The sequence below is a fragment of the Rhodnius prolixus genome, unplaced genomic scaffold, assembly GCF_049639745.1.
Source record: "Rhodnius prolixus isolate KJV_2025 unplaced genomic scaffold, Rpr scaffold_3, whole genome shotgun sequence".
Taxonomy (NCBI): Eukaryota; Metazoa; Arthropoda; class Insecta; order Hemiptera; family Reduviidae; genus Rhodnius; species Rhodnius prolixus.
In genome coordinates, this window is record NW_027411603.1 from 7374955 (window position 1) to 7402948 (window position 27994).

The 27994-nt window shown below is 36.2% G+C and overlaps 1 protein-coding gene across 16 annotated transcripts in view; it reads left to right on the top strand.

Annotated features, from left to right (window-relative positions):
• The window catches only part of LOC141453431 (uncharacterized), a 330813-nt gene that overhangs the window by 271452 nt on the left and 31367 nt on the right, over positions 1 to 27994 (top strand). For 11 of the 16 annotated variants that reach the window (XR_012457990.1, XM_074126657.1, XM_074126666.1 and 8 more), the window contains one exon: positions 9952 to 10004. The exons of 2 other annotated variants lie outside the window; for them this stretch is intronic. Coding sequence is in view for 11 of the 14 variants with exons in the window: in XM_074126657.1 (XP_073982758.1) it covers positions 9952 to 10004 (53 nt within the window). In the remaining 3 variants the exon portion in view is untranslated. Of the gene's footprint in view, positions 1 to 9951; positions 10041 to 27275; positions 27394 to 27994 lie in introns of those variants that run through there. 3 more of the 16 variants (XM_074126661.1, XM_074126663.1, XM_074126659.1) reach the window with 2 other exon arrangements.

Here is a 27994-nt window from a genome sequence, read left to right on the forward strand (position 1 = left end):
TCATGGTCCGAACTAGAGGGGTGCCAGCCAGCCAAACGTTACAGATACACAATGACCAAGTGTTGATAACTTCCCGCGCCTCCTCACCCCTTCACCACTCTGGGTTGTACTCTGGCCGTTCTCTCGTCGTTCCTCAGTGCTCTTCAGTTTGTCTGTCCGAATGTCCCCATAACTTGGGAAAGAACCCATCTGATATTAATTATGTTCACTTGAGTACTCAGTACTCAGATCTTTATTTCTTTTTTTCTTAATGATGATCAATTCTGTGATGAATCTCTGATTCATCTGATGTCCCTAATCAATAAATTCAACCTTATTATTTTAGGCTAACTAAATAACTTATACTTTATATTTTTCTCCTAATTTAAGGCTAAGGCCCGTCAACATCCGAGGTCATTAACAATCGAACCTTTTAAACCGTGATCCGCCATCCCTTTATATTATATATATAAATTTTATATATTATAGATATATTTGCATTTTCAAACTACTTATATATGAACATCTACTCAAAAGTTATCTAAAACTGTAATTTACTATTATTATTATTATTTAATGATTTAATGCGCGTCAACATCTCATGTTATTGGCGCCCAGAGCTTTTCTGGACAGTGTTCTCTCGTTGCAGACAACACTGTCCATCACCTAGGAAGAGAAAATCTAAGGGTCAGCAGCTGAATTCGAATCTGGGACCTCCGCGTGGGAATCCAATACGCAAACCGCATATCTAATTCCTTCTCTTATTATTATTATTATTATTATTATTATTATTATTATTATAACTTCTTTGCTCTACTTATTACTTTTATTTTTATATGTAAGTTATAGAACTCTCTTCCGATAGATTTGCGTGCTAAGACTGTCAATATATTCAAACATTACCTGTATGAACATCTACTCAAAAGTTATCTAAATCTGTAATTTACCATTATAATTATTATTATTTAAATGATTTAATGCGCATCAACATCTAAGGCGCCCGGAGCTTTTTTCAGTGCACTGCCGGCCTCCGGACAGTGTTCTCTCGTTGCAGAGACAACACTCTCCATCACCGGAAAGTGAGCTGTAAGAAACTCTTAGGAAGAGAAAACCTGAGGGTCAGCAGCTAGATTCGAACCCGGGACCTCCGCATAGCTAATTCCTTCCCTTATTGTTATTATTATTATTAATAATATTATTATTCTCCTTTTTTTTTGGCATTGGCTATCGCCATATAGCCAACATCGTCTAGGTGCTTATCACTAGAATATCACTCACTCTCCATTCTTACTTATAAATACATTCGCTTCACACATTCATCCCTCCACTATATACAACTATTTAGATATAAACTTATAACTAGGGAACGGATTCGTATGTATTTACATATTTTTTTCTAGGCAATTTACAGACGTTTTTCAACTAGAAGTATTCATACTGACACTTTTTAAGCCATTTGAGTCTACTTTTATTTCACATATTTCCACATATTTGAATGTTATCGCATATTTATACATATTTGATTAAAATAAATAAATATTTCTACATATTTAATCAAAATATGTAGAAATATTTTTTCATATTTTTCATTTTGGGCATATTTTCATAATTGGGAGGTGGTTGACAGGAACCGTGAATCACAGACTGTAGGGCTGTGAATCTCAGTGGGTACAATGGTTATTGTAATTTACACAGAATGCTGCTAAACAGTGACGGGCACTTGTTAGTTCTTTGAAGTTGTCTGACGTTGTCTGTTCTTTCAGCTCTTCGTTGAAGTGTCCAATTCATTTCGTTCGGTCACTTAGTGTATTCTTTTTTTGGGTGAAATGCCACGAACATCGGCCTCAAACAAACAACTGGTTGCTAAATATCTTCGCGAGTTTCCTGCAGAACTTTTTCGAAGTGATTTGAGACATTTTGTACTGCACAGCTTGTGACAAGCGCGTTTCTTGCTCTCAACGTTCCCAAGTCACCCAACATATTGCCACCGGATCGCACATAGAGAATAAAAACAGAAAGAAAGAGAGGACGTCCTATCAAGCCTTCCTTACATCTCCATCATCAAGTAAGTCTACTCTGAGTACAGATCTGTGTCGGGCTTTGGTTAGAGCAGATATCCCTTTCCACAAACTTAAAAATCCTCATTTCAAAGGATTCTTAGAGACCTATATTGGGAAAAAAATGCCTGACGAGAGCACTCTGCGGAAAAACTACCTGGAAGATATCTATAAAGATACACTAACCAAAATTCGAGAACATATCAAAGATGGTCAATTGATGAAATCACTGACGTTGAGGGCAGGTGTATTGCCAATGCAGTTATTGGAAAATTTGACAGTGATGCTGATGTGGATTCAAAGCCATTCCTTTTGAACTGTGAGGTTCTCGAAAAATGCAATCATTCCACCATTTCACGATCCTTCGATGCCTCAATGCATATCCTATGGCCCAGTGGAGTTGTGAACGAAAAAGTTCTTTTGGTTCTCTCTGATGCTGCCCCCAACATGGTCAAGGCTGGGCAATCTATTCAGGTATTTTATCCTAAGATAATTCATGTGACGTGTATTGCTCATGCCTTGCATCGAGTAGCAGAAACTGTCCGATCTTTGTTCAGTGATGTAGATTCCTTAATCTCCTCGGTTAAAATTTCAGATTCCAGAAAATATTTTAAGAAAATCACATATTTTCCACATAATTGACGAAAATAAATGCATATTTTAATTAAATATTTGGCATTTTTAAATACATAAAAATCCGTTCCTTACTTATAACTAATGGATGGATCAGTGCTCTATTATTATTATTATCATGATATAATTACTATATTGTTATTTGCATGTAAAATTGTAAATAGTTGTCCAATTCTTTTCTAGTTAGTTACAATTTATGTATAGATTTTTTAAAAAATGAAATTTTAGTTTTCTTTCTTTTTCTATGTATATATTTTTCTACATTTTAGCAGCAACTCAGAGGAGTGATATCTTTAATCTGTGAATTTCAGATTTAGAGAGAGATATTTAATGCTCAATTAGTAACTCGATTGAAGCCTATCTTCTATTATCATGGTCATGGTCCTCCGGGAAGTCGTTAGAAGAAATATGTTCTTATCGGAAGAGATAGTATGTGCTGTTAGCTCTGGATAGAGGCAAGAAAATTTACACTCTAGTTTGCTATAAAGCTTTTTTCTGTCTAAGAAGCGGAAGTTAGGTGATGGTTGCAAAAAAGAAAGGGAAGTTGTCGAGAGTATAATGTGAATTGGAACGGTTTGACTGCGTGTAAGGGTGGCAAAAGAGAGAGTTCATAGGACTCTAGCTTTAAGTAGATTAGGGTCAGTTCCCTAAAAAAACACAAGAAGAGGAAAAAGGAACTATATTCTACCTCAGAGGGCAGCTTTGGTAAGACCCGCTCCAGACTTGTGACGCAAAGAGGATTGTGCTGAGTAGGTAGTGGTAGGACTCCTGTGTGGACGGACGGTCGGGCTCCGGTCGTAGTGTTTAACCGACCAAATGAAATATTTGTTTTTTTTTCGCAGCCCTTAAGGTTATACTCTATCTGTAACTCTGTGAGTTTCTCTTTCTTTTAGGTGGGTGAGTGAAGGGACTGGTATAAGCTGGCCCTTTAGGAGGAACACCCTCTCTAGTATTAACTGCCTGAGATCGAGAGGTTTTTTTCCTCCCTCTTCTCCCTTCCTCCTCTTTCTCGGCCCTTTTTTTTTTATATCCATCTGAGTACTTGTAGGGCAAACCTCCACCCTCCACTAAAAAGGTTAAGCTCTGCATAACACTTCGTTCTCTCCCTTCTTCTATAACAGATCTTCTGCTGCTGTTCCTACTATCTCCCTACAGCTGATTTAAATACAAAGAGAAAACACTCACCCTAATGTTCACTCGTTTTTTTTTTTTTATTCCCTCTCTTTCTTCCACCTGACCTCATGTTCTCTCCAGTGCTCTTTGTCTTCCGCCAGCCCGCATTTGCTCCTCCCTCTATTCTGAATCTTACCGTTTAAATCTCTTTTACCGTATTTACTCTTCAAATATTATTTTTAATCGTGTTAAATGCCAATTTTCTTCTTTTATTTGAAGTTTACTTTTTAAATTAACATTGCGTTTATAGCAAAGTAAATGTTTGTCTTAATTGCGTGCTATGATACCCATTGATTTTAAACTATTTTGTTGCCCTTAGTCTATATTGATTCTAACGCAAATAGAGTCCTTTGCTGCCGACTTCTGTTCTTAGAATCTCTTAACCGCATTCACGCCAATTCTCCGTGTGCGAATTCTATGATCCTTCTCGACTAACATTTACAATTACCCTTTTATATCCAGATAAACACTGTACCTAGTCCCTGTTTCACAGCTACTATTTCGAGGAAGTGAGATTGCTCTTCTCTGTCGATGTACAATTACCTGCCAATTTCTTGTACTGGACCCATCCTTTTCACTTGTCTTCTGACTTCTAACGCCTCTTGGACGCTACATTCCTCACTTTCTCTCTTTATACCTGCTTAGCTCAGCCAAAAGTCTACTGTACAGGGTAAGTATTGTCCATAGGCCTAATGTGTGCAGTACATCTAAAGTGGACTTCAATGACGTATTGGCCAACTTCATATTTTCCACTGATCTTGAGTGACGTCACTTTAGATTTTTTTTCTAAAATCTCACTAAAATCTAAAATTAGCACTTGTTTTAAAATATTTCCTAACATTTTCTCAAATATTTCAGAGAGATCAGAAGTAAATGTTTAAAGTGCAATTTATAACCTTTGACTTCCTTATTTTAAGACAATCTACTTTAAAAATTTACTACTGGTCCATCTAAAAGAGTTTTCAATGAATTAAACAATTTGATAACTAACACTGTTAGTGCTCGTAAACACGTTTTCTAGCAAAACAAACGTAATTTCTCAAACGAAGATAAAAGGAATCCTGGAAAATGATATACCGTTTGAAAGACCATTAAACAAGGAAACTTTTATAAAAATTGCCAGCACCTAGGTCTGATAATGATCACATAAGGGCCTAATGAGTTTTCTTTAAAAATTCGATTCCTTTTATTTACCCATTTTCTGGAGGAAGATTGAGGCTGTTTGGAGAATAACTTATGCTTCGAAATGTTATCAATTTTTAGGAAATGTATCTCTCTTTCTAACCGTGTCATCAGAATCGAATTCGGACTAAAACTTTCTGAGTAATAACATTTTTATTGGAAAAAAGTAATGATTTTAGAAAAAAAATTAAAGTGACGTCACTTAAGAACAGTGGAAAATATGAAGTTGGCCAATAGGTCATTGAACTCCACTTTAGATGTACTACACACAGTAGGCCTATGGACATTACTTACTGGTTCATCCTGTATACTACCAAGAGGTGTTCGTGCTGATTCTTTTTTTTTTAGAACCCGAGTCTTCGTGCTCTTGAAGATTGATGATCAGAAGTTCAGCATTTTGTCAAGGTAAGCAAAAAAAGTTTTTGCTGCCGAAAATTGTGTTCAATAGCAGTTCCATATAAATTCTTCCAATTTCTGAGCAATCTCTCTACTTCCCATTTGGAGTATCCATTCTTTTTCGCATTTGACGATCAAGTATCTTAAAAAAAACAATAAAAGTATAATTTTATTGCCTTTGTTTCCTACTTCTAATCCGCCTCCATTGGATGTTGGACGGAGTACTTTCATCTTACAGAAATTTTTGCCTAGCCCCCCTAATCAGCGAACTGTCCATCAAATTCCTCAGCATCTTCATCTTCTGCGATATTCATCAGATAAAGATGATGCAGATTATTAACCAACTTCAAACCAATTCTAATGCACTTTATCATTTCTTGTTTAAGAACTTCGTCCAAAATTGATGTATGTAAATGTCCAGTAGAGCGCTCCACGATCCAGACCATGAACGCGAGTGCAGGTTATAAGACTGTGAAGGTTCTTAGAAACTTAGAGACGCTTGATTGTTTTACTTTGTGTAATTTTTATTTAGTTGGTTGAAAGAACTTGTAATTTAAATTATTCTTTACAGGTTTGTTTTATTTATATTATATTTGCAGGAATCATTTGTAACACTACTATAATAATTTGTTATTATTCTTTACAGAATAATAAATCTGTGTTTACCAACTTACATATATTTTAAAGAGAATTGGAATAAATGGCTAGGTTACTTTCATGTGGCACACATTTCTCGAATAATCTGTATAAAATTAGAATTAATAAGACTTATATTTTTAGGGAAACCCCATATATATATATATATTTTTTTTTTTAGTCAAGGGGTTTATTTAAATTTACGCAAAACTATTTAGACTTCAGTTTTAACATTTCTTTCGTTACACTTATAACCACTTCAACTCCTTCGTGATGGCTAAGAGAATTCATAATGTTAAGGGGGGCTGGTAAAGTGCCATGTGTGGGTGGTGTACTACTCCAAAAACTTTTTCGGGGGGGTGACAAGGAAATATTAAGCCCCCAACTAAGTATGTGAGGTGCCAAGTTATGCCACTCTCTTTTCTAATCCAGTCCATGTCTCTCTTTGATATTAACTACATTATTGTTCTAGAAATTTTCCTTTTGCAAACACGAGGAAACAGAGCAATCCGATACTTGGGTTTGGAAGTAAGGAAAAACGGGGAAGTGAAAACTTGGTAGGGGCTATAGAGGAAACCATCCTACAGCGGCATTAGTTTTGTTACGTTGGCTGCATAACAAGTATCACCGCTTCATTAATCTGTTTTTGTTTTCGACGCTGACGATTGGGTCTGAAACCGCACATTTCTTGTGTTACTTTCCTCACTCTAATACAATACGTGGGAGTTTATTAGATTAACTATTTGTATGAACCCACGTATAAGTAACACAAATAAAAACAATAAGGAAACACGATGTTACGTACGTAACTAAATTTTGTAATATAATAACTGTGACGTGTAAGGAGAGCTTGGGTGATTGTGTCTATATTTGGTTGTGCTTTGGGTCTGTGTGATTCAATGCGCGTGCAAACTCAAAACATGGATATGTATGTATACAGGGTGTTTTTGAGGGTTAAGTGTCCTAACTGAAAATATGAATTTAGGACCTCAAAACAAGAAAAAAAATTTCCTCCGGAGGTATGCCCGTTAACGCTTTGTTTATGAGATATTCACGTCTAAAGATTTCCATTTTATGAATTATTGTTAGGTAGGTTATAATAAAAAAATATTATTAGTGTCTTCCAGCTACTTTATTAATAGAATATAATGATAGTTAAAAGTAAATAAAGAAAATGAGGAATCGGTATCTTTCTTCCACAGCAGCAATAGCCGAACGGCACTGGATTGCTGTTATTGATTCAATTACTCTTCTTCTTAAAGAATGAAGATCATTGTCCTGCATTTCATAGACTTTTCCTTTAATGGCACCCCAAGCTTAGCAGTTATACAATGCAATTTATCATTCTTTCTAAAATCTATGTATAGTCTATGAAATGCTGGTTAATGATCTTCATTCTTTATGAAGAAGAGTAATTGAATCAATTAATCAGCAATCCAGTGCCGTTCGGCTATTGCTGCTGTGGAAGAAAGATACCGATTCCTCATTTTATTTATTATTTATTTATTTACTTTTAATTTTCATAATTTTCTATTAATGAAGTAGTTGGAAGACTCTATTAATTTTTTTTTTATTATAACCTACTTAATAATAATTCATAAAATGGAAATCTTTAGACGTGAATATCTCATAAACAAAGCGTTTACGGGCATACCTCCAAAGGAAAATTTTTCCTGTTTTGAGGTCCTAAATTCATATTTTCAGTTAGGACACTTAACCCTGAAACACCCTGTATTTATTCCCTATAGAATTTATTAATTTTTATTCATGATAAGGGATAGTACAGCATTAATAGCCCTTATTCAAGATTTGCCGATCCAACGCTTCAAACGAAGCACTCTTTTCCTCAAAAGAACATAGATTGATTTTCTATTATATAAATATATATAAGAAGAAAAAGATTTTCCTTAAGTTATATATAAGTTGAGCAGCCATAGTAAGGGGACAACTTTAAAGGAAGATTGAACAAACTGTTGGAGAAAACTATGATGTCCCTCGGCCCTACACACTATGGGGGGGTGACGAAGAGATAAAAGCAATAAGGAAGCAGGATAGGGTGGCGACTTGGATCGGTCAACTGTGCTGTCGCTACATACGTCACTTTGGGTTTCCTTCCGTTTTTTTTTTTATTCCGTGACAAACAGAATTGTCAACACTTCTTTGGTTCAAACTGCCAAACGTAACTGTCGGTTAGGCTATTTTTTTATTTTCCATTTTCATAGTTTCCCCAAGAAGGGCGTTTTCCACGGTCATAGATCTTTCACAGAATTACGTCCTTCTATTTCCTCTTCTATTTCAATCTATAAACTTTACTCTTCTTCATTTATCTGTGCATTTATAGTAAAGAAAACTAGATAATAATAATGTTTGAATGCCTTTTCATTCAAAATTTTTTGTTATTAGTTTTTATAGATAAGGAGAGAAAAAAAAATCTTTATAAAAATCCGTCTTAAATTGTCATACTTTTTTTTTCTAAGACTTCAGTAATTACCGTTCAATTATCAGACTTTTCAAACATTAAATGCTGTAAGCTCAGTTATTCTGCATAACTAGGTGGTAATAAAGGTTGATTGTTATAAATTTCGCCAGAGATCGCTGAGTGCGACTGGGCACAACTCTCTCACCGTCTCTCTCTTTCTAACAATCATTGTGTGTGAGTGAGAGAGAGAAGGAGAAAGAGAGAGCAGCCGAACTCAAAAACACAGAAAGTGAAAATACGTAAGATAGTTTGAATCGGGTACCATCTTGCAACCAGTTAAAAAGCCTATAAACTAAATCAGCCAACTCAAAAGTGTCGAATTTACCAAACCAATTTTTCAATTGTTAAAATTACTCTTAACAATATTATTTTAAACTTCATAAAATTATTTTTAAAGCTGAGTCTGAGTAGAATTGGAATTAAGCGTTGCCTCTGGCTGGCACATTCGCATTTTTAAATGACTGTCTGTATCTGATCTGGTAGATACAGAAAGCAGTTGGATAACCTCCTGGCTAACCTGGTTTGCGAGCCAGAGTAGGCACCTTTGAAGGCACACTACATGCTGCACAAGCTGCGTAAAGTGCATTATTTGATAAATTAAGGAATAAGTTTGTACCTTTAAATGTAAGATATTGAACATTTAAATATGTGGCAGGAGATTTGCAATTTTTTTTTGGGTAATTAAACGCAACTCTCCCAAAATGACCAAATAATTATTAAACCTTCTTGTGTGTAACAGATGTAAAATTAATTTTTAGCCATTTTGTGTATGCTTGAAAACATCTAAAGCTTATTAACATTTGATTTTTCTTAGAAAAATCACTTTGAAAACGACTTATTTCCCGATATTAAGAATAATACTAGCTTTACTGCCGTGGCAATATTTTTAGTAAAAAGGGGATGAAAAAATCCATAAAAATGACCTATCACGTGCTCTTCTTTCTCTTTGATGACAAGTTAAAATCATTGAAATATGATTAATAAATACCAGATTTTGAAATGGCCTAGCACCTTTAATTTTAAAGGTATCGAATTGCGGTTTCCGGTTTTTTTCATAACTTTTTATTCTCTTTAAACTGTGTATGTGAAAATGGGGGTCAACTGCGAACCCTCACTTTTGGTCGCGCGTCAGCCGCGTATGCGGACAGGAATCTAAAATCAAGTTACATATTCTGAAACTAGAGGTGACGGGTAACAAATTTTTCCTCTACTATTTTTTGCTCAGATCAACCGTTTAAGCATGAAATGCATTGGAGCCGTCTTAAAATGAACACCCTGTATAGCCCTATATCCTAAAAGGCTACTAAATTTATAGTCAAAATGACCTATGGGTCAGGCAAACCTTGTGTGTATTTTAATATATTTATAGTATATTTTTAGCTTCATTAAAACGTGTCATTTTTTGCTATTTTTCAGGAGGAAAAGAGCCCAAGATTGAATAATAAAGCACGAACTGTCGAGCAAGATAGGTGCGTACATAGTTACGGATCTCTCTACTAGTTCATGTAAGGTTACTTTTGGTATTTTTATTTTTTCATGTAATGGGGGTGGAAATAAAAATTATAATGACCGTTTTATTGCATGTCCAGTCATGAATACAATAGCATATATTTTGTATTCGGAACTACTTGGGGATAAAATAAAATAAAAACCCTTCCGTCCTGAACTGGTGATAGCATTTCACGTCTTTAGGCGATAACGATGAATCCAGCAGCTGGTCGATTCATAGCTGTAAAACAGTTTTTATAGATGGAGAAAAACTGGGTGAAACTAAAGAATAAAGTAAAAAGTAATCGCCTAATTTAAGTAACGTCCAACAACCAATTAGGTGTCCTGGACAGAGGCGACTAGCAAACATACTTTACTATAAATTCCTCATATTAACACATTAAATAAAATGCAAGGCCTAGACTAGTACCGCAATACATCTTAGCTTTGCGGGTTTAGCCTATAACCGCCTAACATACTTTGCTACAAAATTCCTCATATTAACGCATTAAATAAAATGCAAGGCCTATACTAGTACCGCAATACATCTTAGCTTTGCGGGTCTAGCCTATAACTGCTCGGCTATCGTGGCACCTTCGTAAAGAGTATTGTCAAGTTTAGTCATAATTTTTTATTTATACTTTGGTCAAGCTTTCAACCTAATGATGTAGGTTATTTTCAGGGTGATGAAACGACTTCTGTCCCTACGGTACAGGTGCCCGTTTAATTGAATATAAACCCTAAAGATAAACCTAGTCCCTGGGACAGAAAGCTTGGCAAATCAATAAATTATGACTGGCATTGTCAGTATTTTATCTTTCACCACTTTAAATGATTTGATCTCTTAGCGTGATGGTTTTGGAGGGAGTTGTCGGCTGGTTGTCTGCTGGTATTCCTACATTTCGGACCAGTTTTCTTGTAGGCCATCCTAACCACAGAAGGATATGCCTCTTTCACTTGTCCAGTGGGGGGTAGGCGGGTTTATGGCTTCCATTTCCTTTTGTTGCCGAGGTAAGTTTTTCGTACAAGTTCTCCGATCACTTAGGAAACCACAAAGAGCTTAATCTCAATCAGGAATAAATTGTTGATAATTTATTTTTAAAAAACGGTTATTATTTTATTCAACATCCCATTATTTAATGAGTTCATTTTATTTATCACTTTTATTTTTCTGTATACCTTTTGTTTATGATTTACCCTATTTGTGTTTCTTGATTTTCTTAATTCAAAAGAAAAGAAAAAAACAGAACAAATATGTAAACCTCTTTTTTTGCCGTATAAATATAAGGTATGGAATGTCAGGTGTGATGATGTCAGGGGTCGAAGGCCTTGAGGATATTCTGAAATCTCACGTAGCCATAAACATGCGCACCACTCCGTCGTTAGTAGGGCCCTAGTGTGTCGTATTTTGCACGCCTCCCTATTTTGGTTGAACTAATTTATATAGGATTCTCGCCGGTGTGTGTGTGTGTGTGTGTGTGTGTGTGTGTGAAAGTGCCCGGATATCTGTATACAGATATAGTAAGAAGAAGTAAGCTGTTGTAGGAGAAGGTCCTCCTTTCTCGTATTCTCCCCCCAGCTGACCAATAAATCAGATATGAAACGTTTTTCTTGAGAGCCACTTGTTTCCGACATTACCACCTCCCTTCTCATTCCACAAAGCAAGAAAAAAATGAAGAAGGCGATAGGGTTTCCATGCTCCAGCTTACTGAAGAAAACCTCCGGTTTCTCTTTCTCCTCCTGGCTCCCTTATACTCCCTGCAACTCTTCTAATTTATTACATACGATGACTTCTTTCTTAACGCTTCACTTGCTCATGTACCGGTTCTAAAATAATAATAATAATAATATTAAAAAACACATCCAGATTTTACCAAACAATACGTGCCAAAAACTTGACTTACCAAAAAGAAAAAGAAAAAAGTCAAGGAAGAAAGATAATTGCCAGTTTCAGTCATTATTTTTTTTTATCTTTTGCCAAGCTTTCGACTAAGGGACTAAATCACCTTCAGCACTTATACATATGAACAATAAGATTGTACATTTAGGCACCACGGTAGTTGAGCGGTTATAGGCTAGACCTGCAAAGCTAAGATGTATTGCTGTATTAGTCTAGGTCTTGCATTTTATTTAATGTGTTAATATGAGGAATTTATAGTAAAGTATGTTAGCCGGTTATAGGCTAGACCCGCAAAGCTAATGTGTATTGCAGTACTAGTCTAGGCTTTGGATTTTATTTAATGTGTTAATATGAGAAATTTATAGTAAAGTATGTTAGGCGATTAGATGCTAGACCCGCAAAGCTAATGTGTATTGCGGTACTAGTCTAGGTCTTGCATTTTATTTAATGTGTTAATATGAGGAATTTATAGTAAAGTATGTTAGCCGGTTATAGGCTAGACCCGCAAAGCTAATGTGTATTGCAGTACTAGTCTAGGCTTTGGATTTTATTTAATGTGTTAATATGAGAAATTTATAGTAAAGTATGTTAGGCGATTAGATGCTAGACCCGCAAAGCTAATGTGTATTGCGGTACTAGTCTAGGCTTTGGATTTTATTAAATGTGTTAATATGAGGAATTTATAGTAATGTCTGTTAGCCGGTTATAGGCTAGACCCGCAAAGCTAATGTGTAATGCGGTACTAGTCTAGGCCTTGCATTCTATTTATTGTGTTAATATGAGGAATTTATAGTAAAGTATGTTTGCTAATCGCCTCCGTCCACGACACCTAATTTGTAGTAGTTAGATGTAAAACCTGGCTGAATAAATAGGCTTTACTTTACTTCTGTCCATTTATACGGACTTCTATCGTATGAATACATTAACAGACAGGACAATAGACATCTCGCAATTCTCTTGCTGTACAAATAGTAACAGTTCTTACATAAAGCCGCGTCAAACAAATCTAGTGAAACTCAATAGTTTGTAAATGAAAAACTTTTATTTGAGAAGAAATGGTAATTTAGGAAAACAAAAAACAAATACAAGTTAAAACCTGTTTTATTGGTGACATCATTTGAAGGAAAATGAAATATAAAATATACGCTTAGGTGATGATGAAAAGCAAACTGAGTACGATTGTTGGTGCCACATGATGACGTAGAGTGTTCTGATATAAAAGTTTATAAAGATAACAGAATTTTTTGTAGAAAAAAAACAAAAAAACAATATCAGTCGTCTTCTATTTCTTACTTCAGTCATTTCTCCAAAGCCCAGTAGTAGTAGAGAAGCATTGGAGGGAATGGCTTTCTCCAGGGATGAATATTACTTTAGATTTACGTCTTATTGTGGTGTGAGGTATTTCTTTGCTGGGAAAACCAAGTTTAGAATACTGGAGTAAGGAGAAGCTGAAGAACTAAGACTATAAAAATGTAAAAGTGGCTCTCTTTATGCTATATAATATATATCTACAGGAGGGGGGTACCTCAGGGTGGTAGGCTAAGCCTACTTTTAATAACCCCCCCTATGGTCTTACATAAAGCAGAAGGACGACAAGGGGTTGGAGAGGGGGGCTGCTTACACAGTTTCCTCTTCTTTGCCATCTTGATATTCTTTTTAAGTCTTTGCGCATTATATAGTCATATTTGAGATTCTCCCTTATCTTACCTTTAAATCTAGGCATACAGCGCTGTTATAAACATAATATGTATATGTAGATGAGAAATATTCAGGCATATCCTCAATGTAGTAACCATCAATTTGTCGCTGTTTTGCTTGATTAAAAATATTGATTTAGCTGCAGAATACTCTGGATCAATGAAGTGCTGAAGATCATTCTCATTGTTGAAGGCCCTGCCGCAGAGTTCATTAAACTGAGTGCTTAGAAGGTAATAGTCGGAAGGGGAGAGGGGACATCTTGAGAATAGTGGGGGGATGGTGAAGGATATTCTGATTGGGGGGCAATTCAGTCATGTTTATTACACCAGATTGGCGGGCCATCAACATGAAGAGAGCTCCTGCAAGAGTATATTCTCCTCCGACTTTGGTAACCTTCTAGGCTATCTAGGGTAAGCCTAGGTAGGGAGGGGAGTTCGCAGGTTGGGGGTAACAACTTCCTGGAGCCTATACACTCAGCACTCTCCTAATAATTAATTAGGTAAACTGGGTTACCTAGCAAAGGCTACTCATTCTGCGGGCGGCCTAGTGCTACAGAGACTGTTTTAGAAATAGCCATCCATGTGCCATTTATTCTTCGGCACGAAGTCAACGTTGGATTTGGCTGGGATGAAATAAAAAACCACTTCGCAGCCTCATACGTGATTTCCACATCTCCCTCCAAACATCTTTCCCAGGTTGAAGGTTTTGCCCGCTTCATTGATTGCTTGAGAATTGTGGGGATTAGCCCAATCCTGATAGTGGGACCTCCTACCGTCTTGATTGGCCTACTCATTTCCTTGAAGCCAGAGAAAGGACGGGAGTTGATTCGTCATAGCTCCTCACTCTTCACTGGTGAAGTGTTCTTTATCATCCCATTTCTTGAACAGTTCAGTGAGAGTAGCCTGCAGTGAGGGAGCGGTTACCCTGATCTCCAAGCCCAAATCTCCACCAAAAAAGGTGTTAATTTCGGCTCAGAAGTAAGTCTTGTACAAAGTTCTTATTCTAACCGTCTTAAAGTTTAAGAAGACTTAAATTTTTGTAAAAACCTTTTTGCTCGTCTGGTTCCATAAAAGAAAAAGTATGAAACAAGAGCACTTGAACTTTATTTTGATAAAGAGAGCTCTTTATAGGGATGGAGGAAAACTCTACAATTTGTGTTCAACGGAAACTGTGTTCATTATATTTAGCGAACAAAGAGGTACGGATAAAGATTTCGATATAAGTAACAAGAAAAACGTAGGTTCGACACACTTTGATGAAGTATTTATGGCTTCTTATAATTGAATTTTTACAAATGCTGAATGATCGTATTTCAAGAGAGTGTGTGTTGTGGGTGGGTGGAGGATAAAGGAAAGCGGAAGTCGTGATAAAGAGGGAAACGTTAAGAGTAGGTAACCTGACTGTTGTTACTGAACAGAGTCTGGTCGGTGGTGTAAGGTTAGTTCACCCAATCTCTCCTCTGTCCTTTCCCTGTATTTAGTATAAGGCGCTAGGTATGTTGTATGCGAGGTTAAAAGGGTGTTTGGCAGACAGAAATATATATGGCCCGTGTTAGGGCGATATGTTGGGCAATGCCAACCAAAGATTTATACCATAACCTAAGTTTATGCACTTAGAATCTTTTTCTCTCCTTGCTAAGAGAGTAAAAACTTCTACTTTGAATCTCACTTCTTAATCGAGAGAATGAGAGAGAGACAGAGACAGAGAGAGGATTTATTCAGAGAAGAAAATCTCTCAGAAACTCGGCCTTCCCTCAAAAGATAAAGATGTCAGCCGCTTTAAGAAAAACAGGTCCTTGTTGCTTACGCCTACAGTTTTTGGTTTAGTGCGTAGTTTTCGCTTAAAACATTCAGCCTCCTGAAACTCTCACTTCTTTGTTCTATTTTATACAGGATATACCACAAAAAAAGTTTTTTTCCTCTTCGCTTACAACAATATCGATCATAAAGTTCGATTCCTTGAAACGTATGAAGTTAATTATTTCTACTGTGATTGTTTAAAATCATTCGTACAATCATCAGATGGAAATTGCTTTCTACTTTTATTATTCATTGCCAAAGATCTCTCATTCTGTATCCTAGAGATTGCAGTCTCCGCCAAACTGTGTGAGACCGGTGTCTTTCTTGACACAGTCTGCAGAACACCCTGTAAAGGAAAAAAAAAATTATTTAATGTGTTAATATGAGGAATTTATAGTAAAGTATGTTTGCTAGTCGCCTCCGTCCACGACACCTAATATTGGGTAGTTGGACGTAAAGCTCGCCTGAATAAATAGGCCTTTCTTTTCTTCTGTCCATTTGTACGGAATTCTGTCGTTTGAGTACATTAACAGACAGGACAATAGACATCTCGCAATTCTGTTGCTGTACAAATAGTAACAGTTCTTACACAAAGCCCCGTCAAACAAATCTAGTTTTTTGATTGATAAGGGGATTGTAAAAATCCCCTTATAGTTCTTGTAACGAAACCATTTTGTTAGGGAATAATTTATTTTAATAGGGTTTCCGATAGGGGAATTGTGACCTCACGCATGCTGGAACATTACTGGAGCTTTACTATTTAACTACTTTTTGAGTGAAGTGTCAAAGTACTTGATTCTGTCATAGCTTTTTATAGTAAAGTAGTAAGTAGTAAAGTAACTGCCTATTTTTTCAGGCGGGGCTACTAGCAAACGTACTTTACTATAAATTCCTCATATTAACACAATAAATAAAATGCAAGGCCTAGACTAGTACCGCAATACATCTTAGCTTTGCGGGTCTAGCCTATAACCGCCAAACATACTTTACTACAAAATTCCTCATATTAACACATTAAATAAAATGCAAGGCCTAGACTAGTACCGCAATACATCTTAGCTTTGCGGGTCTAGCCTATAACCGCCAAACATACTTTCTATAAATTCCTCATATTAACACAATAAATAAAATGCTAGGCCTAGACTAGTACCGCAATACATTTTAGCTTAGCGGGTCTAGCCTATAACCGCCTAACATACTTTACTATAAATTCTCTCATATTAATACATAAACTAAAATGCAAGGCCTAGACTAGTACCGAAATACATCTTAGCTTTGCGGGTCTAGCCTATAACCGCCTAACATACTTTACTATAAATTCTCTCATATTAATACATAAACTAAAATGCAAGGCCTAGACTAGTACCGAAATACATCTTAGCTTTGCGGGTCTAGCCTATAACCGCCTAACATACTTTACTATAAATTCTCTCATATTAATACATAAACTAAAATGCAAGGCCTAGACTAGTACCGAAATACATCTTAGCTTTGCGGGTCTAGCCTATAACCGCCTAACATACTTTACTATAAATTCTCTCATATTAATACATAAACTAAAATGCAAGGCCTAGACTAGTACCGAAATACATCTTAGCTTTGCGGGTTTCGCATAGCTTTTTATATTTATAATAAATTTCTTAAATAATAAAGATTAACACCATTTAACGACAAAACATTTTTGGCCATTAAATAATAAATAATTTATTTCAGAAGCCACTTTGTGATTTAACTCCGTGCTAGTAATGTAAATCGTTGCAATAATTCAACTCAAATTCTGTAGCAGTCGCTGAATGATGACGGTAAATATATTTGAATTTATACAATAAACAAGAATTTTAAAATGCCGTAACATTTTACTATATAGTCAACATTTTATTAATAATTAAATCAACTCGGTAAGTTTTAAGGGAAATTTAAATTCATAAACAGCGGAAGTAGAAAGTTTTGTGACGGTTAACTTCAATTCCCTCCCCCCTTAAAATAATTATGCTTGCGGGTGTAAAAAACAAATGGTGACGTCACACTTGGTGGTTACAGATTTCGTAAGATATGAAGATGGGTAGGTACCCTCTTCATCACTGATTGTCCTTTCATGCGTCACAATATGATAAAAGGAAGCACGCTGCAACCTTTTACCTCGTATTACAAGACAGGGGGTTTATTGTCGTTTAAAAGAGGCTTAGAAGAGGAGTGGTAAACATGTTTAATAAGAAGTTCTTTGGCAAAGAGTTAGTTTGCGTAGAAATTGTCAAATAATTTTTTTTTTGTATTCTACTATTATTTTTTTATTTTTTGGTATAAAATGGCATCACTTATTATACTAAATAATAAGTGATCGTGTGAAATTTTCTATATTGCATTTTCATTCGATACATCTTTTTCCTGAAGTTGAAAAATAATCGATCTTTTACTCTACACTACAATAGAAACATAGAACATGAGCTTTTCACAAACAGCATATACATATATATTACTCTCGAGATGTTATTTGTTAGTTGTGATAAAGTCGGCTACTGGAACTAAGTCAGAGTGATATACTGCGGGCTTCCACAAGATATCTCCGGCAGTTGTGTGTGTGTGGATGGTCAACTGTTTGGCTAGGGCGGAAAGCTTGGTTGACCCTTCGCCGCCACAACAAAATACTTGCGGGGATGAATCCGACAAAGGTATTTCCTGGCCACTTACTGGGTGAGTGTAGGTTCGCCAGTCTTCGGCGGTCATAACTCAAACCTGATAACATCCCCGTCCGTCAGTAGATGGATAGATAGATATAAAGGGGGAAGGTCACCGCTTTACTTATTTACTGGGATAGTATAATGTAAAAGTTGTCGGGACTATGATTCGTGGGTGTTCGTATTAAAACGTAATTTTATCACTCTTAAGTGGAAAATTCATTTAAGGAACTACTTTGAGAGGAGGTTTTACTTTAACCTCCATTTCTAAGTAATGTATTCTTCTGACGCAGTAAGACGTTAAAAAGAACTAAACGTATGTAGGAGGAATCCTTTTGGGACTCAGGATTGTCGTATTGAAGTAAAGTAATTGCCTATTTTTCAGGCAGGCTTTACATCCAACTACCAATTAGGTGTCGAGGACGAAGGCGACTAGCAAACATACTTTACTGTAAATTCCTCATATTAACCATTAAATAAAATGCAAGGCCTAAGATCGGGAATCGAACTCAGCACCACAATACATATTAGCTTTACAGGTGGATAAATATAGTTTTATCACTTGTAAATGGAAAATTCATTTAAGGACCTACTTTGAGAGGAGGTTTTACTTACTTGAACAGCCATTTCAGTGTAATCTATTCTTCCAACTCAGTAAAATGTTAAAAAGAATAAAATATATTTAGGAGAATGAGGCTGCCCTTTTAGGACTCAGGATTGCCATATTAAAGTATTAAAGATTGTCGTAAAGTAAAAAGTAAAGTAATTGCCTATTTTTTTTCAGGCGGGCTTTACTTCCAACTACCAAATTAGGTGTCGTGGACAGAGGCGACTAGCAAACATACTTTACTATAAATTCCTCATATTAACCATTAAATAAAATCCAAGGCTTAAGACCGGGAATCGGACTCAGTACCACAACACATACTAGCTTTACAGCAGGTGGATCGTCGTATTATTTCCGTGGTTTTGATTTTGTTTTTTTCAAAAAAAAAGGTAGCTGGGGAGTTAGCTATGTTTAGAGAGTTAGGCCTTTAGCCTGGATGTTTGCTACCAAATATGAAGTAAATCGATAGATCGATAGTGCCACTTTGTTTAATCGATTTTTCAAACTGGGTTTCTGTAAACTTGGTTTACCCATAGACGGTAAGTGAAACTTAAGCAGGATTTTGACGGAAGTGTAAGTTTACAATCCTCTTATCGTGTCGTTTGATTCATGAAGTTAGACCTAACCTCCTATGTATGTATGAATACTCGTATAAGATCGATATTGAGTCTGTCTTAAAAACAAAAATGAGTTTGTACGATGATTATTCCATTACACCGGAGATAGTTTGCTATTTCGAATTTCCTATCATTTTCCTGTAAGTCACCATAGGTTTTATTTTTTAGTTAGGACCGTGGCTTAGGCCTATCATTGTGATTTATTTATTTGTTAAGAAATATTGACTTTAACGGAGTTACGGATGCTAAAACATAAACTTTGTAAAAGTGGGAAATTTTAGAAACCGGTCATTTGGTAAAAAGCATTTTTTGAGGGAGGCTCAGGTCCTCGAAGCCGATAGCGATTTTTATTTTGTTCCTTATTTAATACAAGGAAAACTAAAAAACCTGGTGGCTAGAAATCCTGTCCAATGTTTTATCCATTGAGAAATATAGTAAGCAGTTCTTGTCAGATGGAAGTGATATAGTGGGTCGAATGGTTTGGTCCTACCGTTAAGGGTTGGGTCGGTCGCCTCTCCTTCACATGGAAGAGGGTGTGTATGTTTATAGGAGCCGAGCCCCTTCAAAGTGAACTCCTTAGGGCTCTATCTGTTACTTCTTTCTATAGTACGGCTACACAGAACTCCTCTATCCAGTTGTCCTTTCTGCAATAACAAACTGTAAATCATAAATGCCAATATGTATACAAACTTCTTGTCAGGGATTTTCTTTCTTTCTTTTTTATCCCCTTCTTTCTCACTTCTTTGCAGTCTCCATAAATCTGGGAAAACGTTTTTTTGTGTGTGTTATTATATTTAACTAAACAATTATAAGAAAAACATATTTTGTTCTTAAAATTATGGATTACACGTGATTATTATGTGTCTTCAACTTTCTGATTTATAAAATTCAAAAAAGAATTCAAAGTAAAACCCTTGAACCCCCCCCCCAAAAAGTGGTGGAACGCCTCCTGTCCCAATCCCAAAAACACAACTTGGGATTAATACTTCCGATTTCAGCTTCTAAATGTACTTTTGAACTTACCGCGAGTTTTCTTTTAATCTAAGGGAAGATCACTTGACCAAATAAATATCCCAAAAAAGGACAGAAGATCTGTGTCGTTCTATGGATCAACACTTGAACCCATTTTGTGGTGTCATTGTTGGTGATGCTGCAGCTGTAAGGTTTTTTAAGATGATATCCAACAAATGGTAACTTTTCACCGTTTGGGATCAAGAGAGAATAATTCAGGATCTTAGAATCAGATCAGATAGGGTTGACTCTAATATAAAAGGGCTTAAGACGTATTTGACCTCTCACCCCCTTATTGGTAAGTACTAGTTGAGCCTCCGGCGGCGTTAAACTTGTCCAAGTATAAGACGATGGTGTCCCAGTTCCTTCTGAGAGGATCATAATTCAGGATACGCTACTGTGTGCCCTCTTTCTCGCATCTTTTCCCTTATTTCAGGTAGTATTTGCTTACTTCGCTTCACACATCCCTGCTCCTGTAAACCAAATCTTCTCCATGGAGGGCCTCGTACGTCTAGATCAGCGTTTCCCAACCTTGTTTGGCTCGCGTACCACTTGGTAGTAATACATCATGCTAAATTGTACCACTTCGTAGAAATGATTGTATTTCGTGAAATTTATTGTTCCGAGTGTGTTATTTTATTATTATTATCTTTATTTGTATAGAGATACAATGTATCTGTTACAAAAGGAGTTCAAGTTCATGTTCACTTTGTAAACTGTAAAGTATAAGATCCTAGTTTTAAATTTTTTTTAAATAATTAAAAATTGCCTACATATTTTTCTCTTCAAAATTATTAATTAATTTACAAAGTTCTTCCTTTAGGATTATTATATTTGTGCCCAAATCTTCTAAATTAATTTCTTTTAAGCATTCAACTACCTCTGTAAGTACCAATTAAATTTAATGTGGCTTGGATAGAGCTTACTCCTTACAATCCAGTCTCTTTAAGCAGATCTTTACATAGTTATCATTTAAGTTCTGCCACATGATAATTCTATTAAATTTTCTTTATCTTTTATTGATAATGATGTAGCGTTTCCTAAATTTTCTTTATAGAAGTTGGTTTGAAATCCAATTATCATTAGTGTTCTCGGTTTTGGGAAAATACTCCTTGAAAGACAATTTTGAATCCTGTTAAATGTGCTATTATATTTTCTCGTAACATACGAGGGTCGTTTGAAAAGTCCGTGCAAAGTCAGAGAGTAGCAACTGGCGCGTATCGAGGTTATGTTTAGTTAGTAGCATCTCTTGGAAGAACACACACCAAGTTTCAGCCAGATCGGTCTATTTCTTTGTGTTTGGCATTCGTTTGAATCGAGGAAGTCGAGTGATTTTCAAAAAATGGACGAAAAAGAATTTCGTGTGTTGATTAAACACTACTTTATGAAAGGCAAAACGCCTCAGGAGACTAAAGAGAAGCTTGATAAACATTATGGTGACTCTGCACCTTCGATTAGAACAGTTTATAAGTGGTTTCAAAATTTTCGGAGTGGCCATATGGGCACAAGTGACGCTGAACGTTCTGGACGCCCTGTTGAGGTTACTACTCCATAAATCATTGATAAAATCCATGATATGGTGATGGATGACAGAAGAGTGAAGGTGCGTGAGATTGCTAGTGCTGTGGGCATCTCGAATGAACGGGTACATAATATTTTGCATCAACATTTGGACATGACAAAGCTATCCGCAAGATGGGCGCCGCGATTGCTCCCGCTTGACCAAAAACGAAATCGTGTGAAGTGTTGCAAGGACGGTTTGCAGCTGTTCCAGAAGAATCTGCAGGACTTTAAGCGTCGTTTCGTCACTGTGGATGAAACATGGATACATCACTACACTTCTGAGACCAAAGAACAATCTAAACAATGGGTTACCAAGGGGGAATCTGCGCCAAAAAAGGCGAAGACCGTTCCTTCGGCCGGAAAGATTATGGCGACTGTCTTTTGGGATTCACATGGAATAATCCTCATCGACTATCTGGAAAAGGGTAAAACTATTACAGGTGCATATTATTCATCGTTATTGGACCGTTTGAAAACCGAGCTGCAAGAAAAACGCCCACGATTGGCCCACAAAAAAGTCCTTTTCCATCACGACAACGCACCAGCTCACACCTCAGAAGTTGTGGTCGCAAAATTAATGGAAATAGGGTTCCAACTCGTTTCACATCCCTCCTGTTCTCCAGACTTGGCTCCCTCGGACTACTATTTGTTCCCCAATATGAAGAAATGGCTGGCGGGAAAAAGATTTTATTCAAACGAGGAGGTGATTGCAGAAACGAATGGCTATTTTTCAGACTTGGACAAATCCTATTATTCGGAAGGGATCAACAAACTAGAGCAGCGTTGGACGAAATGTATAAGCCTAAAAGGAGACTATGTTGAAAAATAAAAAAGGTTTACCCCAAAAAATTAAGTCGTTTTTATTTTTGCACGGACTTTTCAAACGACCCTCGTATATCTTGAGATAGACTAACCTTATTACTTATACATATTAACAACTTTACTGTTATGATATTATTAGTTAAAATAATTTTTATGTATTATAGGGAAAAACGTTTCTATGATATTTCTATTTTTCGCGTACCACAGTTTGGGAAACGCTGGTCTAGATCATTTCCTTGTTGACACATACTAATCCTATTCCTGTAGGACACTCCATTGCTTGGAGTTCTCCGCCGCCTTTTTTTCTACTGGATCCGTGGGTTAACTGGAATTTCATTTTTATTAACAGGGTAGAGAAGAGTGGTGGGGGAAGGAAAATTTGTAATTCAGATTGAATAATTCATTAAATAATCCAGCTGGTACACAAAAAAAAATGTGGAAAATAGATTTTGCAAGAATATTGATTTTAAATAAAGTTGAAGATCCACAAGCAAGGAATACTGTTAAGTCCCTAAAACCCCCTCTTTTGGAGGACCCAAAGCTTACCCACTCTCTCGCCCTCTCTGTCTTACGGCGACCTCTCATCTCGTCCAGGAGTTGTGTGCGGGGGCTGCGGCCCTCTTACACGACATTCCAATTTCCACTCTTGTGGGAAATGGTAATTAATGCATTAATTTTTACCCCCTGCTGCTGTTGTTCAACCAGTTCTCTGTCTTTCTCTCTCATCCTGCTATTTCCTCGCTGAATGGGGGCGGCACGCCCTTTGCCCTCTTGGATGGAAAATCAAGGACACTCTCATCCATTCATTTTAGCCTCTGACTCCTCTACTTCTCGCACACCGTGCCGGCCGGCCGGCTGGCTGTACCAATCCTTCTACAACCCCTTACACTCTAACCCTTTTTTTAATTCTCAAACTCTCTCCAGTCACCTCTCAGCCACAGCTAAAAAAAAAAAAAAACACTCTTTCATCCTCCTGCCCTAAAGATGGACAAGGCCATATGACAGTGTAATTTTTCATAGCAGTTTTTTTTTATATTTTTATGAGGAAAATGGATTATGAAAAGGTTTCTGTTTCCCTCTAACTTCTCCATCGTAACCACAATTTAAAAAAAAGACTGATATATATAACCCTAGTGGGAAGGAATTAATTGTTGTTAAGGTGGTATATGGGAAAATAAGACCCCATTTTGGTTCTGATTTTTATGTATGTATTATACATTGAATGTACATGAGTAACAATACCCATTCATTGTATGAATTTCAACTCTTTTTCAACACATGCTGAGGAATCATGATTAACCTCATACATCCCAAAAAAAATGAGCTTAATAACTTTGGCATTTCAGAAATCCGAAAATAACGTTCTTACTTCCTGTTTATCGGACTACGTAAAAGGAAGTATTTCGATCAATGTCAAATTTTCGATTTATCAAGTTTCTACCAGAAATATCCGCTTTTCAAGACACAACGAGTCCCTCCCCTCAAAAAAAAAAATGTGATTTTTACGAATTAGCTTTTGTCTGACTGTCAGTATCTCTGGTAAGCAAGCTGAGCTTTTTTAGGATTTACTCGAAATCGACTGCTAACCGATTTTTGTTTAAACTTTTATTTTGTTTTCATTCCGTTCAAATTAGTTCTGCTAATTTTGTTTGGAATATACGAGGTGTGGCTATTAAATAACGAGACTGATGCTGCTACAGGAAGAATTATGCATGCGTCAAATCCTAACGACCGGACAGCTGTGCAGCGTAAAGCCTCCTTCTCTTTCGATTGCAGCATCTCACGTGTTTTGTAGAGAAATCAGTCTGACCGGAACCGTCGTTTGTGTAAGAGTTGTTAGTTTCGTTTTGCCGAAAACATGATACTACACTTGTAGTAGAGCAATTGTCGTGAAATTTCACATGAAACTTGGTGAAACCACTACTGAAACTTATCTTTTTGTTAAAAGAAGTTTATGGCAATGAATGTCGTACGCGAGTTTTTGAGTGGTTCAAGCGTTTCCAAGATGGCCGGGAGAAGACGTCGAAGATGATGACCCCCTGGGTCGCCCTTCCACGTCCAAAACGGGGGGAAATATCGATTATAATTTATTTATTTATTGTTTTACATCCATGTTCATACAAAGAGTACATTATAGATGGAGAGTTGTGTTGTGCCTACCAAACATAAAACTTACTAATTAAATGAAAAGTTATATTAATTAGAAAAATAAAACAGAAATGAAAAACTTTTTTTTCCAAAAGAAATTTAGAATGAAATAAAATATAGAACTCCTATACAAGTAAACAATGCAGAGTGACCAGACAGAAATAAACATATTAACATCGATTATAATTAATCAACATTACTACCGGTGAGGTGCTTGCTCAATTCCTGTGAAAGAGAAAGGAAAAAAACGACCCGATTTGTGGAAGAACAAGTCACACGGGGTTCTCCATCAAGACAACCGGCGCCGGCTCACACTGCATTGTCTGTCGTCAAGACGTTTCTAGCTAAGTACAACATCCCAGTTTTAGGCCATCCGCCTTATTCGCCTGACCTGCCCCCCCCCCATGTGACTTTAAATCTGTTCCCTACAAAGTCAAATCTACATTAAAAGGAACAGGATTTCAGTTCGTTGAAGCTGTGAAAGAAAAAGTGGTACGCGTCTTGCAGGTGCTCACAGAAAAAGACTTCCAGCACAGTTTCAGAACAATGGTAAATTCGCATGGAGCGTTGTAGGGATAGAGGAGGGGTGTATATTGAAGATGATAATAACTAAATATGTATACATTTAAAATAATTTGTTTTACAGCAATAGTCTCCGTTATTTAATGGTCACACCTCGTAGTTCTGCTAATTTTATTTGGAACATTTTCAAATTAAGGGCCTTCAGGATAATTTTAGGTTTCTATTCTAGTATGTACTTAATGTCAGGAAAATTTATTAACTTAGGTATTGAATGTTATTTAAGACTGAATATGTTACCAGCATTACAAATTTGAAAAATAACGAGATCGAATAGACCAATTCGAAAAGTACCAATTCACCAATTGAATAAAATACCAATTGAATAGATTTTAGCGTTTTAATATTTTTTTTTAAATGTTCTTTTTTAAGTTAATTCGTAAAATATTGAAGTAAGTTAACTCAGTGCAAAAAACTATAAATTTAAAGGAATTTGTCTAAGAAAACTGCTGCATTAGAAAGTCATGTTAAGTCCTCACCATATGGTTTTATTATGCTTTAATTTTTTTTTTAATTTTTAAGTAAACTGCTGCATTAGAAAGTCATGTTAAGTCCTCACCATATGGTTTTATTATGCGTTAATTTTTACTAAAGATATCACCTCCCTCCCAAGAAAAACCTGTAAAAAGTCCTGCTAATCCTATCCTGTAGGATTATTTTACCCGATAACCAATCAGTGCTTATCCATAAAATGAAAATCTGTTGACAACATTCAATGGGTCAGTGTGAGGTGGGAATGCTTTGTTGGATGAGGTAGGATGAGGAGCTAAGTCCGAAGAAAGATTCATTGTTTTTTGTTGTTAGGCTGGGATATCCTCGAAAAGTTCAAAATCCTTGAGAAAGTAGCTAGTCTTATCTCCCCTTATGGGAAACTATCTACTTCTTTGCTGGTAGCGGCTGGCTAAAAGAATTTATTAGGGTCAGCTGAGTAGGATGAGACATCATCATTGCTGATTGCTGACTCTCTCTTCCATCATCAATTGATTTTTTCCCGTGCAAGAGTTCAACCCTCCCGGTAACTTGGTTACTCTGAATAAAATAGCAAATTGTCTCAAAATCAGCGGAGGGGTACAGTGTAAAAGTTAAGGCTAAAATTATAATCCCTTATTTTCGGATTCTAGGATAATTTATTGAGACAGTCAACACCCTGGCAAATGGAAAGACAATTCTTCAACGCAAGATAAAAGAGAATGAGCTCCTCTGCTGAACCAGATTCTTAAACGTTTCCTGGAAGGAGGCTGAAAACCTGTCTCCGGTGGTATTTTTATTGTATCTTCTGTCTTAATAAAGAGAAGATTTTTGCACATTGTTGTTCAGGATGCTTAAAATTCTTGCAAACGATAAAGTTTTGATAGAAACTACTCCCTATTGGTACAAAAAATTTTAAATCCGGGCGTAATGAAAAATCTTTTAAGATTAAAAATAACCTGTTTGTAAGTTTGTTAGACGAGTCTTATCGTGGCATACTAATTAAGAGATACGAGATTATAAGAAATTGTAGCTGAAAATTTAACAGGGTGGAGCCTCTCTCTCCACGGTTGCCTGTTCGTTACCTTTTGACACCTCCGTCAGAAGGCATTGCTAACGCAAAATTTCATTATTCAAACTTAATTATTATTATAACTTTATGGGTCTTATTGTTTTGACAGCTGATAGTAAAACTTCCAACTTATTTTCAATCACATTTAATACCCCGATATTTTAATAAGATTAATAATTATTTATTAACAAAATAAGGCAGTCTCCTTTTAAACCAGCTCCCTATCCTTTCTTCAGTTTTAGATGGACGATCTGAAAATTTATTTAGTAGGGCGACGGGGCTTAAAATGACAGAAAAGTAATGAGATTCGCAACACTGTGTCAAAGACAACATGGCTGCCGTTCTCCCATAACATGGCAGTTAGGTTAACACCTTTCGTAGACGTAGAAGAAGTTTAAACTTTACAATGATGTAAGTTGGTGATGTATTTTAAAAAGGTGCTCTAGTTGACTAGTTTTGCTATTTTCTTGAAAAACCTATCAAATTTGTTTTCTTCTAGTCTAGGTCTTGTTAACTGGTTGTAAGCAATCTTGTTTTGAAACATTTTGTGATAAAAATTAAGAACAGCGTTTAGAGACACATGGGGAGTTAAAGTTAACTATTAATGTGCTGTTTTACTTCGATTTTCTTCTGATGAAAACACGGAAATTGTTTAAGTGTGCTTAGTTAACAGGGTAACAATTTTTCTAAAGGGTTTTGGCTTTTCAATGAATATTTGTTTATGAAAACAGATTTATAAAACAAAGGGGAGAAGTTAGGAATTAATAAAAGATATCTGAAAAGTAAAGTAAAGTAATGCCTATTTTTTTTAAGGCAGGTTTTACATCTAACTACCACAAATTAGGTGTCGTGGACGGAGGCGACTAGCAAACGTACTTTACCACAAAATTCCTCATATTAACACATTAAATATAATGCAAGGCCTAGACTAGTACCGCAATACATCTTAGCTTTGCAGGACTAGCCTCTAACCGCCCTAACATACTTTACTCTAAATTCCTCATATTAACAC